At 32.1% G+C, this 14,408-nt stretch overlaps 2 protein-coding genes across 4 annotated transcripts; one reads left to right on the top strand and one right to left on the bottom strand.

The window, feature by feature from the left end:
- Window positions 1-1,343: 1,343 nt before the first annotated feature.
- Window positions 1,344-9,077, top strand: LOC137812576 (phosphatidate cytidylyltransferase 1-like). 3 transcript variants are annotated; one of them, XM_068614661.1, is made up of 12 exons: window positions 1,344-1,757; window positions 3,280-3,425; window positions 3,815-4,068; window positions 4,198-4,349; window positions 4,529-4,670; window positions 5,394-5,550; window positions 5,823-5,870; window positions 5,959-6,045; window positions 7,110-7,238; window positions 7,331-7,387; window positions 8,548-8,631; window positions 8,723-9,077. In XM_068614661.1, the coding sequence occupies exons 2-12, from the start codon at window positions 3,351-3,353 to the stop codon at window positions 8,810-8,812; spliced, it is 1,275 nt and encodes a 424-aa protein (XP_068470762.1). In that variant the 5' UTR covers window positions 1,344-1,757; window positions 3,280-3,350; the 3' UTR covers window positions 8,813-9,077. The 3 variants fall into 3 exon arrangements, with proteins under 3 accessions (XP_068470762.1, XP_068470778.1, XP_068470770.1); XM_068614677.1 differs by having other exon boundaries at window positions 1,501-1,616; XM_068614669.1 differs by having other exon boundaries at window positions 1,603-1,970.
- Window positions 9,078-10,608: 1,531 nt separating this feature from the next.
- LOC137819054 (alkaline ceramidase-like) lies at window positions 10,609-11,297 on the bottom strand. Its single transcript, XM_068622778.1, has one exon. It carries the CDS (start codon window positions 11,276-11,278, stop codon window positions 10,790-10,792), a length of 489 nt encoding a protein of 162 aa, XP_068478879.1. The 5' UTR covers window positions 11,279-11,297; the 3' UTR covers window positions 10,609-10,789.
- Window positions 11,298-14,408: the final 3,111 nt, after the last annotated feature.

Here is a 14,408-nt window from a genome sequence, read left to right as displayed (position 1 = left end):
TCAAAACTGATTAACCAAGAATATATTGGATTTTGTTCGAGAAGGATTCTACATACTTCTTGGTAATCAAATTAATTAAAGGCATGGACAAACAAAAATTTGAATTTTTTTTTTGCCAATGAGAGATTTTTTTTTTGTAAAATTTATTTTCTTGCTTCACAAAAAGTTCTTAAACGAATTTTTTATTTATTAAATTATTTTTATAAAATTATTAAATAAAAACTAATTTTAAAAATAAAAATTAATTTATCATTATATTAAATAAATTCAATATTATAAAAAATTATTAACATGTAAAATAATTTTTATTATTATTAAATAATTTTCAAATTATTATCTAATTAGTTACCAAAATTAGTTACAAACTAATTAGATTCTAAGTAAGTAAAAATTTGGTAGTTAAATAGATATAATTTAAAAATTATTTATTAATAATAAAAATGATTTTAAATATTAATAATTTTTTAATCTTTAAAATAATATTTAATTAAATTAATATAATGATTAATTATATTTTATTTAAAATTAATCTTTATTTTATGTTTGTAATTTAGTAATGCATAATAATGTATAACTTTTTTAATAATATTATATTCCATTTGAGTCTTAGTCGAAGTCCCATAATAGTATCTAATAATTTTTTATTTGAATTGTGATTTCAAAATACCTCTTAATCTTAATTCAAAGGTATCAATTTCCATTATCATAAAAGACTCTAGGATTGAGTAGTCTTAGACAAATTTTTTTACTGGCCTTTTTACCTTAATAAACTATATTGTTAATTCTGGTCTCATGGCCTGGAAATCTTTTAAAGTCTATAGAATAAAGATTTACAGATAATTTTTATATTATAAAATAAAATATGATACATAATTTACACATCTTAATAATTTTGGTAATTTATTTTTAGGTTTTATTTCATTAGAGAATTTTGAACAAAATATAATACTTTTAACCTTTGGAATTATTGTTACTTGATAAATGTTATGTCCTAAAAAATATATTTTAGATTGACCTTGTGCCTTACCTTTGTTACCAACAATTTTGGTATAAGTCCTTTTTTGAGTCGAATCGTAGACATTCTTGGTGTATTAGCTTTAAAAATGCATTACAAAAAAATAAACACTATAGTCCATGACAAAAATCCATTATACTTTTAATAAAAGTAAATCCTGCATAATATAATCCATTATACTGTAATTATATTTGAATATATCGTAATTATAATAATTAATTAATTATATATTTAAAATTGAATGTGGAATCTTAATTTTTGGTTTATACCTTGCTCTCAATTTGAATGCTCCAAAACCAATCGATATTCCTACGAATCCTGAGTCTCTAGTCTCAAGTCTCAATCCTAATTTGACCTCCTTCCAGAAAAGATTCTTGAAGAGGCAAGCAAAACTGAACCAGAAAAAAAGGGATTTTTATTATTATTTGTTGTAAAAGAAGAAGAAGGAATATAGCATCATAATAAAAAAGTATTAAAAATGAAAGAAGGGTCCGTCACAATAATGATACTCTTCTCCTGTGTGAGCTGTGCTTTGGCAAGAAAGAATTTCTCGTTTTCTACTTTCGAATAAACGAATAAGCTTCATCGCTACGGTGTTTGTGTGCGCGCTTTGCTTACCGTTTCTTGTGTTCTATTCTCACCTTCTATACCTATTATTTCTCACCCTTCCTTTTTTCGTCTTCTTCATTTCACTCTCTCCCTCGTCCTTTTCGTCGCTCAACATCGCCACAACCCAAACCAGGTTTCCTACCTTTTGCCAATCTCACTATCGCTCGCTTATACATGTTTATGTGCTTATCTCCTTTTATTTTTCACTTTCGTGAGATGTTTTTTGCTCTCATATATTATTCAACTTCACGGAACTGTCTCTGATGTTGAATCTGAACTCTTCTCATGTATCATGTTCCAGATTCGTCGTTTTGCTTTGTTTCCTGCGTTGAAAAATTAAAGAAGAGTAAGAGGAAGTTTTAGTTGTGCGCGTTTGTTTTTTGTTGAAACTCTTTGCGTGTTTTTGGCTCTCTATAATTAACGGTTTTGTAGAGAGCAGAGGAGTTATTAATAGGGTAAGAGAATACATTGACTTTGTTCGAGAGTGTGGAATAGTGATGTAGGGTTACTGCGACTGCTTCTTTTTTATAGAGAGGGTTTGTGCGATAATGTGTTTTTATTGAATAGACAGTGGACTGTGTAGTTAGGGTTCGTTACTTGTTGAAAACGTGGGATTCCTGAAAATTAACAAGTTGTAAGAAAACTTGAAGGCAACACTTCGGGGTCGGGTTTGGCATCGATTTGTGATTTCGTTCTTGCAGCATGTGATAAATATTACTTATCCGTGCGGAAGAGTCCCTGGATAATACCAATTGACTGCTAGTCCACTACTACTGCCACTCTCTTCAACTGTGCCTCTACGTTTGTATTTAGTCATAAGTCATGAATTAATAGATCGAGCAGATGTTGTACATTCAGTGATTCCAAAAAAGTTGATAGATATGGGATTCCACATGTCTTCCTTATTGATGTTATTATTGATTGGCCTTTTGCGGTTAGAGCTTAAAGTTATGTTTGTGTTTGATTTTTCTCTTTTTCTTCTCGATATTTTCTGTTTTGACGAAAGCTTCACGCAAAGATTGAATTTTGCTTACTGAGCTTCGGTTAAAATAAAAAGTTGCACATATTAGGCATTTATTGCATGTTAAATTATGTTTTATAATTCCAGTTAGTATATTGGATATTTGGTTCATATTACATAAAGCAGATGTATAAAACTCATCATCTGTACTTTCTTTACAACAACTAAAATGTTTTGTCAGATAGGAAAGAGGGATAGGACTAATAAGGGCTAAATAATGGTAAATAATTGATATCCTTAGCTGTGAGAAGATCATGTAGGTATCCTAATGTTGAAGAAGATGATTATTATTCCAACTGGTGAATGAGACTTAGTGATATGAGTTAATATCATGGTACTCAAACGGCTGTGGATGATATGGTTATAGTGAAGTATAAAGATCTCTATTGGATTGAACTAAAAAAATGAATCACTGGAAAAGTTCATTTAGCTAAACTTCCCTGCTCCAAATTTAAGTCTACAGTTAGTTACCTTCATATATGTCATGCTTTTTTTATCCTCCGAGTTTGTGCTGTATAATGGAAGCTAATTTGTTCAAGCTTTTTTGCTTGGAAGGTCTACAAATTGAATCATATCTAATAAGTTATGCTTCATATATATAAAGGAGTATATTTAATCTCTTTTACTTTTACAGGTGTCTACTTTCTGGCTACACATGTGCTGTTCACATTGTCTTCCAATTGGGTGAAATTTGATTGAAGACCAATGCAGAGGGATACTAGTACTACTGCCCCATTAACCACAAGTGGTCGGATTAGGCACCGCAAACGCTCAAATGAGGTTAGTTAATTAAAGTTTGATTTATCACTTAATCATCTTTTCCTTTTGTCTATTAAAAAACATTTTTTGTTAGTAAATTTCATGTAGAAATTGATTTAGCGTACTCTGTGTCATCCTGAAATTTGAAGAGAGAAAGAAAAATTGTCAAAAGTATCTAATTATGGACAACAAATAATTCGAAGCATGGTTAAATTCTAATTTATTTTCTTTTTTAAATCTTTGTTTTTTTATTATGACTATTTTGTTCTTTCTTAATGTTGCTGTCTCCATAGATGAATTTAATGTAATAACTTTCAATGACATGACATGAGAACTGAATCATCGCAGTATCATTCTGGAAGATTTTCTGTAAACTATTTGAAGTTAATTTTTTGATGCCTTTATCTAAGGTTATTCCGGAAGTTAGCAAAGCAAATGGTACCCAGTTACTTGTTAATGACAAAAGCAAATACAAGTCCATGCTAATTCGAGCATATTCATCCGTATGGATGATTGGCGGCTTTGTGTTGATCATATATATGGGTCACCTCTACATCACTGCAATGGTGGTGGTTATTCAAATCTTCATGGCAAAGGAGCTTTTCAATCTACTCAGGAGAGCTCATGAAGATAGGCAGCTGCCTGGATTTAGGCTATTAAACTGGTATGTTCGTAATTGTTACTCATATAGCAGTACAATCATTCTTTTTATAATGAATTAGTAGCTAATTGGACAGGACATTTTTAAAAAAGTCATTTAATGATGTCTTCATATTCACGTATATTCTTTCAGGCATTTTTTCTTCACTTCAATGTTATTTGTTTATGGACGTATTCTGAGTCAACGGCTGGTTAACACTGTAACTTCAGACATGGTTTTATATCGGCTAGTGAGCAGTCTTATTAAGTATCATATGGTTATTTGCTATGCCCTGTACATTGCAGGTAACTTACTTTTATTCATGTTATCCTTATAATGTTCACTAGCCAGTGCTTGTGCAATGTCTCTATTAGATTCCTGGCAAACATCAAGGTTGTTTTTTACATTTATGATCTTATGGCCATTTTCAACATTGTAGGGAAGTGAATACTTTGTTTATGCACTTTTTATTGATTGAATGCAGGATTTATGTGGTTCATTCTCACATTGAAGAAGAAGATGTATAAGTACCAATTTGGCCAGTATGCTTGGACACATATGATTCTAATTGTTGTATTTGGCCAGTCCTCCTTTACTGTGGCAAGCATTTTTGAAGGGATTTTCTGGTAATATAGCCTATAAAAGGAAATGATGATTAATTAATAGCCATGCTAACAAAATTTCACCAATTTTTGAGGATTCTCTTTTGCATGAAATCATATTATTCTTCATGATGCTATTCCTCATTTTTGTGGACACTTTTTTTGCAATATTTTTTTAAATGTTATTTTTCTGGTAGTTGATGCCAAAACAATCACCTTAAGGAATTGTGTAAACGAATTTCATAATTCGTGGGTTTGTTGGCTGAATTGCACAGGATGTTATCTGGTCTTGCCCAAATGGTGGAATCAAGGCCTTAGGATAGAAAAGATGGAGAGAATATTAGGGAGAGGTGATGAAATAATTATATTTCTCATAAAAAAGAGAGACAATAAAGCTGTAAAACAAGATCAACTGCCAACTTTTCAAAATGCAGGGGGCTGATTTTTAAAGTATATTCCCATTTGTTTTTTCTTGGATTGATTACGAGGGTATTATTTTAATTCTTTTCCCAAATAAATAACTGTACTGTTTATGATGATTGTGTGGCATAATCTTAAACTGGTATGTTTTAAAGTGATTTTATGCGTTTATCTATGTGCTTCCATAGAATCATTTTGTTCACACATTTTATTTAATGTTTGATCACTGCTATTATAGGAAATAAGACATATCCTGCACCCATTGCTTTTAATTGTATTGATGTTGATGTCTTGCTTGTTTTCTTCAACATTTGGACTACTGTACAGGTTTCTTCTCCCAGCATCACTTATTGTCATTAATGATATTGCTGCTTATATCTTTGGTTTCTTCTTTGGAAAAACCCCTTTGATTAAGTTATCTCCAAAGAAAACCTGGGAGGGTTTTATTGGGGCATCCGTTACCACTATCATCTCTGCATTTATGGTAAGCAAAATTTCAATTTCTTAGTGATGGTACAAAACTGTTGGGAATTTTTTTGGCAGGGGGGTTGTCACTTGTCACTGAGTCTGAATCACTTGTTGTCGATGCTTTATATTCCTCTAATTATTAAATGGTTGCATCAGCCTAAATAAACTGTCCAAAAGCTTGGTCAGAATCATCATTTGTGGCAATTAGGTTTCTACTTGAGCGTTTATACATCAATAATGTTGTTATGAGCTGGATGCTAATATTATCTTTGAAAACTTATTTTGTAGCTTGCTGACATCATGGGTCATTCTCAGTGGCTAACGTGTCCAAGGAAGGTAGCTGTGTAATGCATACCACGACTAACTTGCATATTGTGAAACATTATTCTAATGCTCACATCTCGTTGGTAATAATAACATGCAGGATTTGTCAACTGGTTGGCTTCACTGTGATCCTGGTCCTATGTTTAAGCCAGAATCCTACTCCTTACCTGGATGGATCCCTCATTGGGTAAGCACTTGAAATTCAGCTGAAATTTGAATCTTATGACCTACATCAATATCTACTTGACAGTTTAAGTGTGCATGACCGTATTGGTAAAAAAATTCACCAAAAACACAATTTGGATGCCTCAAATAACAACATAAATCCTCAGATTTTACCTAGAGAATAAAAAACTTGAAATGTATAGAATGTGAGAATTACTGATAAGGTTGAAGACAATTAAGTCAATGACATGCATAGATCAGGAAATGACTCACTCAAATTGGCCCAGTCTTTAGGACATTAACCAGGCAATTTTTTAGCATGAATATAAAAAAGTCCAGATTTGCATATTTCATTTTAATCTTCATTGTTCTTGGTTAAAAGGGATATTTGGAAGAGCTTGTGTGGTCTTCTTATCTTATGATATGACATAAATACTTGTGTAAACCTATAAAAAGAGCTTATGACCTGCTGTAAGTTATTTTCAGTTTATTTCAATAAGTTTTACAAAATAGATTGTGAAACAGTCTAAACGAGCTTGAATGCCCTCTCCCTCTTTGATTTCCATATAATCCTTAAGGCCTGTTTGGGTATGCTTCTCTAAAAGTACTAGAAGAAGAAAATAAGAAAATATGAAATGAAGTTTTTCATAAGTAAAAACTAGCTTAGCATAAGTTAAAATTCTAATTTTTGGAGAAGTTAAATAAGAGAGCTTTTATATACTAGTTTATGCATAAGCTAATTTTAATTTATGGAGAACCTTATTTGATTTTTATTTTTATTTTTTTCTCTTAGAAGTACTTTAGGAATATTTCAACCAAACAGGCCCTTGAGCTTATTATGTAATCAACACTTATTCAATAGGCGTGTAGTTAATTTTGTTTTTCCAAACACACCAATAGTTGCCATTACAAAACATGTATTCTTAATAGAATTAGGAAACTAAATTTTCTACCAATCACTCTGTTAGATTTTATATTTCGACATTACATTTCAGTGTATAAAATGTGACTATTCTGTAATCATGAGTTCCCAATCCAGATTCTTGGAACATATGAAAATCATAACTTGCGACATGTTGTATACAGTTTCCTTGGAAGGAGGTATCAATCCTACCAGTTCAATGGCATGCTTTATGTCTTGGCTTGTTTGCTTCGATTATTGCACCTTTTGGAGGTTTCTTTGCTAGTGGTTTTAAAAGGGCTTTTAAAATAAAGGTATGCAATTGTTTTTCTAATATTGAAGTCAGCAAATATCAGCCATTTTGATCAAGCATAAACAAACTTGCCACGTGTTCCCAATTTTGCAGGATTTTGGTGATAGTATTCCAGGACATGGTGGAATTACTGACAGAATGGATTGCCAGGTAGACTATTTTGATGTTTCAATCTAGCAAATTATTTTAAATCAATAATATTTAACTACTTGGGATTTTATATGTTATTTTTGTCTTTGTGGGCAACTTTTAATCATCATATTACATAAACTAATGTTTTTGTCACTCATAGGGGTGACAAATAATCCCGTATTTGTGGGCGTGGTAATGGGTAATGCAACTTTTTGAATCGGGACTAAGATGAGTATATGTGTGCATGTAAATATATATATATATATATATATATATATATATATTTGTACTGTGTCCGTTTTAAATTTTTAAAACACTTTTATTTGGTACTCTACTTTAAAATTTTATTCAGTGTTGAAGAGAAAATGTGTGTTATTCTTTCTGATTGAAGTTTTGACAATTTAAAGTTTTTTTGCTTTAATTTTTACTTTTTATAAAAATTTATTTAATAAATATTTGAGCAGTTAAAGAAATCTTTGACGAACTTTAACTAAGAAATGGCATCAACCAAGATTTACTAAAAAAATAATCAATATTGATATTTTTGAATTATTAACAATTATTTAATATTTTAATAACTTTTTTGTATTTGGTAGTAATTGAAATAATTTATCCAAAATTAGAAATTTAAAATTTAATAAATTTGGATTGTCTCATCTAATACTAACAATTTGAATTGTCTAGTCCAATATTAACAATTTGAATTAAATTAATAAATTTGCATTGTCTTGTACAATTTGAAATCAAATCAATTTAAATTCAATATATTTGGATGCCTTGAAAATTATGAAATTTTCTACTCAAACAAAATTAATTTAAGCGTGAAGTTTAATGAACTCAACAAGAAGGGATCTTCGGTAGAAGTCTTGGTGGTCCAGTATATGAATGTCAACTGCATACTGACCCTGGCCTGGTTTAATATATTTGTGAAAGTGAGCCTGGTTTATTCATTTATATTTTTGATGCCATTCGAATAATGATAACAGGCCAAAATTTGCCCCTCCCTAACATCTTACCAACTTTTCACTCACTTTTACATTCTGCTGCCTGTACACTATTTGTATCTTTCGTCCTGTTCATTCCTTTGGCTGAGGGGCTAGCATTGGAAGTTAAAGCTTCCTAGTACCAAGCTATTATGCATATGACGAGCAAAATTTGACCAATTTGTCTTGCTGTAGATGGTTATGGCCGTGTTTGCATATATATATCATCAGTCATTTGTTGTGCAACAAAGTCTCTCGGTTGAAATGATTTTGGACCAGGTATTATGTTTATTTTACATTGTATATTTTGTATTTATATCAATTAACATATTATGTTTAATTTGTGGAACTACCGCTGGTGTCGTTTCAGATATTGATCAACCTATCGTTCAATGAACTAGAAGCTCTATATTGGAGACTTGGAGAAATTTTACAGCGGGGGATTCCAAGGAAATCTTAGATTCATGGCGAGGTGTATTTGTTCTCACCTTCTATTGTATTCCTTTACATACATCTACCTGTACAAGTGTTTTCTTTTCTATCTTTTTGAGTGAAACGAATCAAAGGTCCGGAAGCTGTCTAGCTGTGCATAGTGTATGTCTACCGTTAGTTCCATTCTGTTTTTCTGGCTCTAGTTGAATCTTTAATTGGTGGCTTTGCATGAACACCTACCGTTCACTCATGATCTTTAAATATTAATAATTCACATTGCCAATGGCTGAAAATGAACGCCTGTGCTGTATTTAATTACCTTAAATGTAGTTTGAATCACGTTTGATAATATATTTTAATATGATCAACAATTTATTTTGTTCTACTATCAAATGTTTCACCAATTATATGATAGGATATAAATTGTTTTCCATTTCCGTGGTACTCTTTCGTTTCTATTTTGTTGACAATCACTATGGTTTTGGCATGCCTCGGATTCCTTACCGAGTGCAAATTTGGTTAATTCTCTATCTAGTATGTTCGAAGTTCAATTTGTGACTCAACCATCAGTACTGTTACAATTGGAACAAAAGCCTCCATTAGTTTATGAATAGGTAATGATTCGATTCTAGGGAATTCAAGGACTTTTATATTCCAGCAGGCTAAAAAAATGTAATATTTCCCCATTTGTAAAAGCAGACAATGGGAATTCTTTTGGGAATGAAGTATTATTTTCCTCCAGATGAAAAACATATTTTCTTTCCCTCAAGATCCAGAATGCAACTTGTGCTTCGCAGAATAATCTGTTACTGCAATTTGCTGATGTTTATTTACACTGACAACAGAGCAGATTATTGTGAATATGTTTTTCATTTAGCTTAATGTAATTTAATAAATTATTATAATGAAAATGCTCTAGTGATTTTGATCGGGTGCAAAATAATTTAATCTAATCATGCATTAAGAAATGTTACTTAGCTATAAAAATTAGCTGTAAAAAGTGATATGAACTTCGAATGCACTTTTTCAGTGGAAAGAACATGATTTGCATCTAGCTTTGGAAAGAATCTTAACAAAGTGGCTCTAGCCAAAAGGTCCTGTTAAATGTTATGACAATCCTAAATTGACTACTTTATTAAAGAAAGTTATACCGTCTAAAGCAATGGAATGGTGTCAACCTATGTTTCGAGATCCAATAAAATTGGTCTAAACCAATTTATACAAAACTATTTAACAACACATTATTTTAAAATTTCTGAAAAAACCTTAAAATATTTGGTTTTTTATTCTCCATGTAAACTTATTGTTATTGATATATGTTATTAAAATTTTAATTAGAGTATGTTAACATGTTTTAGTTTAATTTTTATATTATTTTAAATGTTGAAAGCCTATAAATTTATGTTTTAATTTAGTTTTTAACATCACAGAATTATGATATTATATTTTTAATATTATTTAATTCTTATAATAATTTTATTGATAGCAATTTAGTCCTGATTAAATCACATTTGAACAATTGAAACCGTAAATAAAATAGCTTGTCCAGTTGAAAAACCAGGCGAGTATTTAAACATTGGTTTAGTTGCACCAAACTATTCAGACCTTTTATCACTAGACTCATTCTAATGAGTTTTAAAGCAGCATCAAACTGAGTTTGACGTTTAATGCTCCACAAAAATAGCATACTAAATCACCTAGAAAGGGTTAAAGAAAATTTAACTATAAATATGTAGGATGATTCAACTGATTCCAATTACAACCAATATGGCAAAACTTTTGGTTGTGATTAATGGAGTTTAGTCAGGCTGAAAGAAGCATCTGTATAGTGGCACAAATATGGTACATGTCCTAGGTATAGAACAGAAAATCGAAAAACAAATAAATCATTATGTATAAACCAATCTAAGCAAAAAAAGAAAGAAAGGCCAAGAACATGGATAGCTAACTACTCTTTACCCAAATGTATGATGAGTGAAACATTTTCATCTTGTATTATTTTCTCTTACTGGCGTTTTGGCTTCTCAATCTTCACATAGGGCAAGACACCCATTAAACGGACAACTTTTGGAGAGCAGGCAAGTTGTTGAGCACGACAAAACATCAAGAATGTGTTTGCAAAGTAGGAATTGAAACCCATGAAGAGATGCCACAAAGCATGACCTTGTGGATTAATTGGCCAACGAGAAATTTGGTTGCAGAAAACGTGATCGCATAACCAACACAAACCTCCCAATAGAAAAGTAACTACATATAGCTTTCCCAGGCTCTTTGCAGACACACAATCACTATAAATGTAATACTTGTACATTCTTGGACTGCAGAGGAGACAGAGAATGACATAATGGAGTTTGAAGCCAATTCCAAAACGGACCACTGAATGGACAATGGCAAAAATAACACCATACAAAACTAGGAAGATGGGCATTGTACGAGGGTAGTGCCAATCTGGGGAATACAGGATGAACATGTATAGCAGAATCTCCCACATCATAGGAATTTCATCGCTCTGTTGTTGCCTAAATCAAATTGCAACAACTCAACAATAAATAAATACTCACCCAAAACAATATCAACAAATGAATATGATGTGATCCCTGCAATCACCTTAAATAAGATTCAAATATTCAACAAACATTTATGCAAAATGCCGAACTCATTTTGTATGACGTAGAATAACTCAAATAATAAACCAAATATTTATACAAATTGCTGCAAAAAATGATAGAGTTCAACACTTACACACGCTGTAGCGTGGCATGGTACAACATGCTTCCAATGGCAAGTGCCATAATTGTTACATAAAGAACACAAAATCTTTTCTCGAACCGTTCTCTATAAGCATTTATAAGACCGATAAGAGCCAACAGAATGGTTGGAATAGTGGATATTGTGTTATAAAATTCTGCAATATAAGATGAATATTCATAATTCTTTTCACAGCAATCTGTTGATGATGTGACCGGACCCCAGAAGCTAGACATTTTCCTCTACAGCTGAATTATTTGTTTACCTAATTATCTGTATTTAAAGCTGCAGAGCTCACAAATCCCTGGAAAATCAGGAGGCAACATCAACATGCCAAAATACAATCAACCCCACAACACAAAAACCTCGAAATCCTAGCTATTAGTCATTAAAATACATATTAAAGCAATGAAAAAAGTGATTAAAAAAAAGGCATACCTGGGAAGATTATGTAAGAACCACGTAGATCTCATTCTCTCTACTCTTCCTGTCTCTAACAATAATAAAATTCGGTGAGATAAGTGGAACGAGCTTCCCAAAATCAATCTGTTTTCTCTGTTATTTTGTAACACCTACGTTAAATAAATAACGTTTATTTGCAGTAGAATATGTTTGATTTTGTTGTAACACAAAACAATGTGATGTATCCGATAGAGGCAGACAATGAAAGAAGGTCTCATTGTAGAGAAGAAGATGCAACCGTTATTACCGTTACGAATTGTGATTCATTGGTGTTAGAAAATGGAAGCAGAAGAGGCTGATACGTGTCTTGTATATTAGATATGGTGATGGTTAACCTGTATCTTATAAACACTAATTAAGGAATTAAAAAGAGATTATTTTTTTTATTCAGACATGAAAAAGATACATTTTTTTATTATTTTTAATGCATTTTTATATTGTTTTGAGACATCTTGCTGATGAGTATATGGACATGTATTTCTAATACCATATTTTTTAAGAAAAGATTCAAGACTTAGAAATATTTGTTTGAATAGATTTTAACCTGTGATTAGTTTGAGTCTCAGCAAAATTATTAAGCATAACAAAAACAGAGGCCTACATAATATCTTGCACCATTTGTAACAGGAGATGGTCCTCATGTATCTATTTATGTAAACAGTTGTGGATGGGTGAAAGGGTAACTGATGCAATTTAGTTTTGACACAAACATACTAAAAGGAATATTACAATTCACTAAAATCTGTGCGGATGATAAATAATGTCTCCGTTTCTATCCTGCAAAAACCATCGCCAACAATTCCTTTTCATATGTATGTCTATTTAAAACTCTGGTGATGTATGCTATAGGATGTTGTTCCTGCATCAATACAACCCCAATACCTCATCCACAAGCATAAAATAAAGGTTTATTAAAATCTGGAAGAGTCAAAACCGGAGCACAACTAAGCAAATCCTTCAATGTCTGAACTATGCATAGCCTCTATTTTACTCGGGTATGTTGAAACCCATGTACTTGGGATATAATGACCCAACTATTCCACTTTGTGTACCGCAAAGAAACATTGCCGAAGGGTGAGAAGAACCTGTTTAAGGTGGTTCCAAATGGTCTTCTAAAATTTTGCTGTAAAATAAAATGTCATAAAAAAAGAAACCAGCAAAAACTTTCTTAAAAGCCTTTCAAACACATGGTTCATCAACTTTTGAAAAGTGGCTGTAAGGCCAACAGGCATAACAACATATTCATAATTCCCGCCATGTGTTCTAAAAGCAGTTTTGGGTATGTCCATAAGTGCCATCCGAACTTAATTATAACCTGCCCGCAAATCAATCTTGGAAAAAATTGCGGATCCATCAAGTTCATCCATTAAATCTTCAATAAAAGGAATAGAGAACTTGTTTTTTACCGTATTTTTGTTTAACTCTCTATAATCGATACACAATCGCCATGTGTCATCCTTCTTTCCCAGTAGCACGACTGGGCTATGACTCTTTTGGATTACCACTGATTTCAAGTAACCCTGTATCAAAGAGTCAATGATATCCTTTTGGTGCTTGTTAACTGGATTACATCCATGAACCAAAGGAATGGCATGATCATAATGATCACGAAAGGGTGGCAAGGTGTTTGGTTCTTGGAAAACATCAGCAAACTGGTGCAGAATTTTATCCACCCTTTCTGGAATTTCTAACTGCTCGGCATGGGTGGTAAGGGAGTGTAACAAGTCGTCTTCCTTCTTGGTACAAACTTGTAAGAAGGTTAAATGAACTGCATTAGTTATAGTCTTACCCAAATATAAATTAAGAGAAACCCTTATACAAAATCATAATTCACACAAATAACATAGGCACCGAAACCAACAAGTACAAAATTTCTGCGTTTGCTGCAGAATTATGCAGCAGAACTGCATAAACTTGGCTCTACAACAACCTGAACTGTAGGAGTTGCAGCTACTCTGCATCTCCCTTTCTTCTTGCCTAAACCGCCATCAACATTTGCATTCTTCTATACTACTTAACTCCATTTTGGTTTTAGCGACCCCATCAGTTTCATCAGCATCAGCTTCTTGAACTTCTGCCATAATCCTGCTGCTGCTGCACCAATTATCACAGCACCACAACAAAGGGGTTTGCTGATCTCCCATACAACAACAGACCCAGATAGACCCCCTGAGTTCATAAAATTGGCACTGGATACTAAGGAAATAGCAGCATAAAAACAGCTACTAAACAGCACTTACTCCTCATTATGCATCACATTACATGATTACAGCAATAGCGACTCTAGATGTAGCAGAAGCCTCTTTGACTGTGTTGTGGTTTGGTAGACTTTATAGGTGGTGTAGAAGCCCCCCGCAGCACATGTCTTTTCCCTTGAGCCTTAAATTCCATTGTTACACTATAAAAGTTCCAAA

This window comes from Phaseolus vulgaris, chromosome 10 (genome assembly GCF_000499845.2).
Source record: "Phaseolus vulgaris cultivar G19833 chromosome 10, P. vulgaris v2.0, whole genome shotgun sequence".
NCBI lineage: Eukaryota > Viridiplantae > Streptophyta > Magnoliopsida > Fabales > Fabaceae > Phaseolus > Phaseolus vulgaris.
The sequence above is the reverse complement of the archived record's forward strand: the minus strand, read 5'-3'. Positions and strand labels throughout refer to the sequence as shown.

Excerpts from the sequence above, each read along its gene's own strand:
- LOC137812576 (XM_068614661.1), top strand. The coding sequence starts at position 3,351 with ATGCAGAGGGATACTAGTACTACTGCCCCATTAACCACAAGTGGTCGG. Across the intron at positions 5,871-5,958 it reads GGCTAACGTGTCCAAGGAAG|GATTTGTCAACTGGTTGGCT; the intron begins GTAGCTGTGTAA and ends AATAACATGCAG. Across the intron at positions 7,388-8,547 it reads CTGACAGAATGGATTGCCAG|ATGGTTATGGCCGTGTTTGC; the intron begins GTAGACTATTTT and ends GTCTTGCTGTAG.
- LOC137819054 (XM_068622778.1), bottom strand. The coding sequence starts at position 11,278 with ATGATGTGGGAGATTCTGCTATACATGTTCATCCTGTATTCCCCAGAT.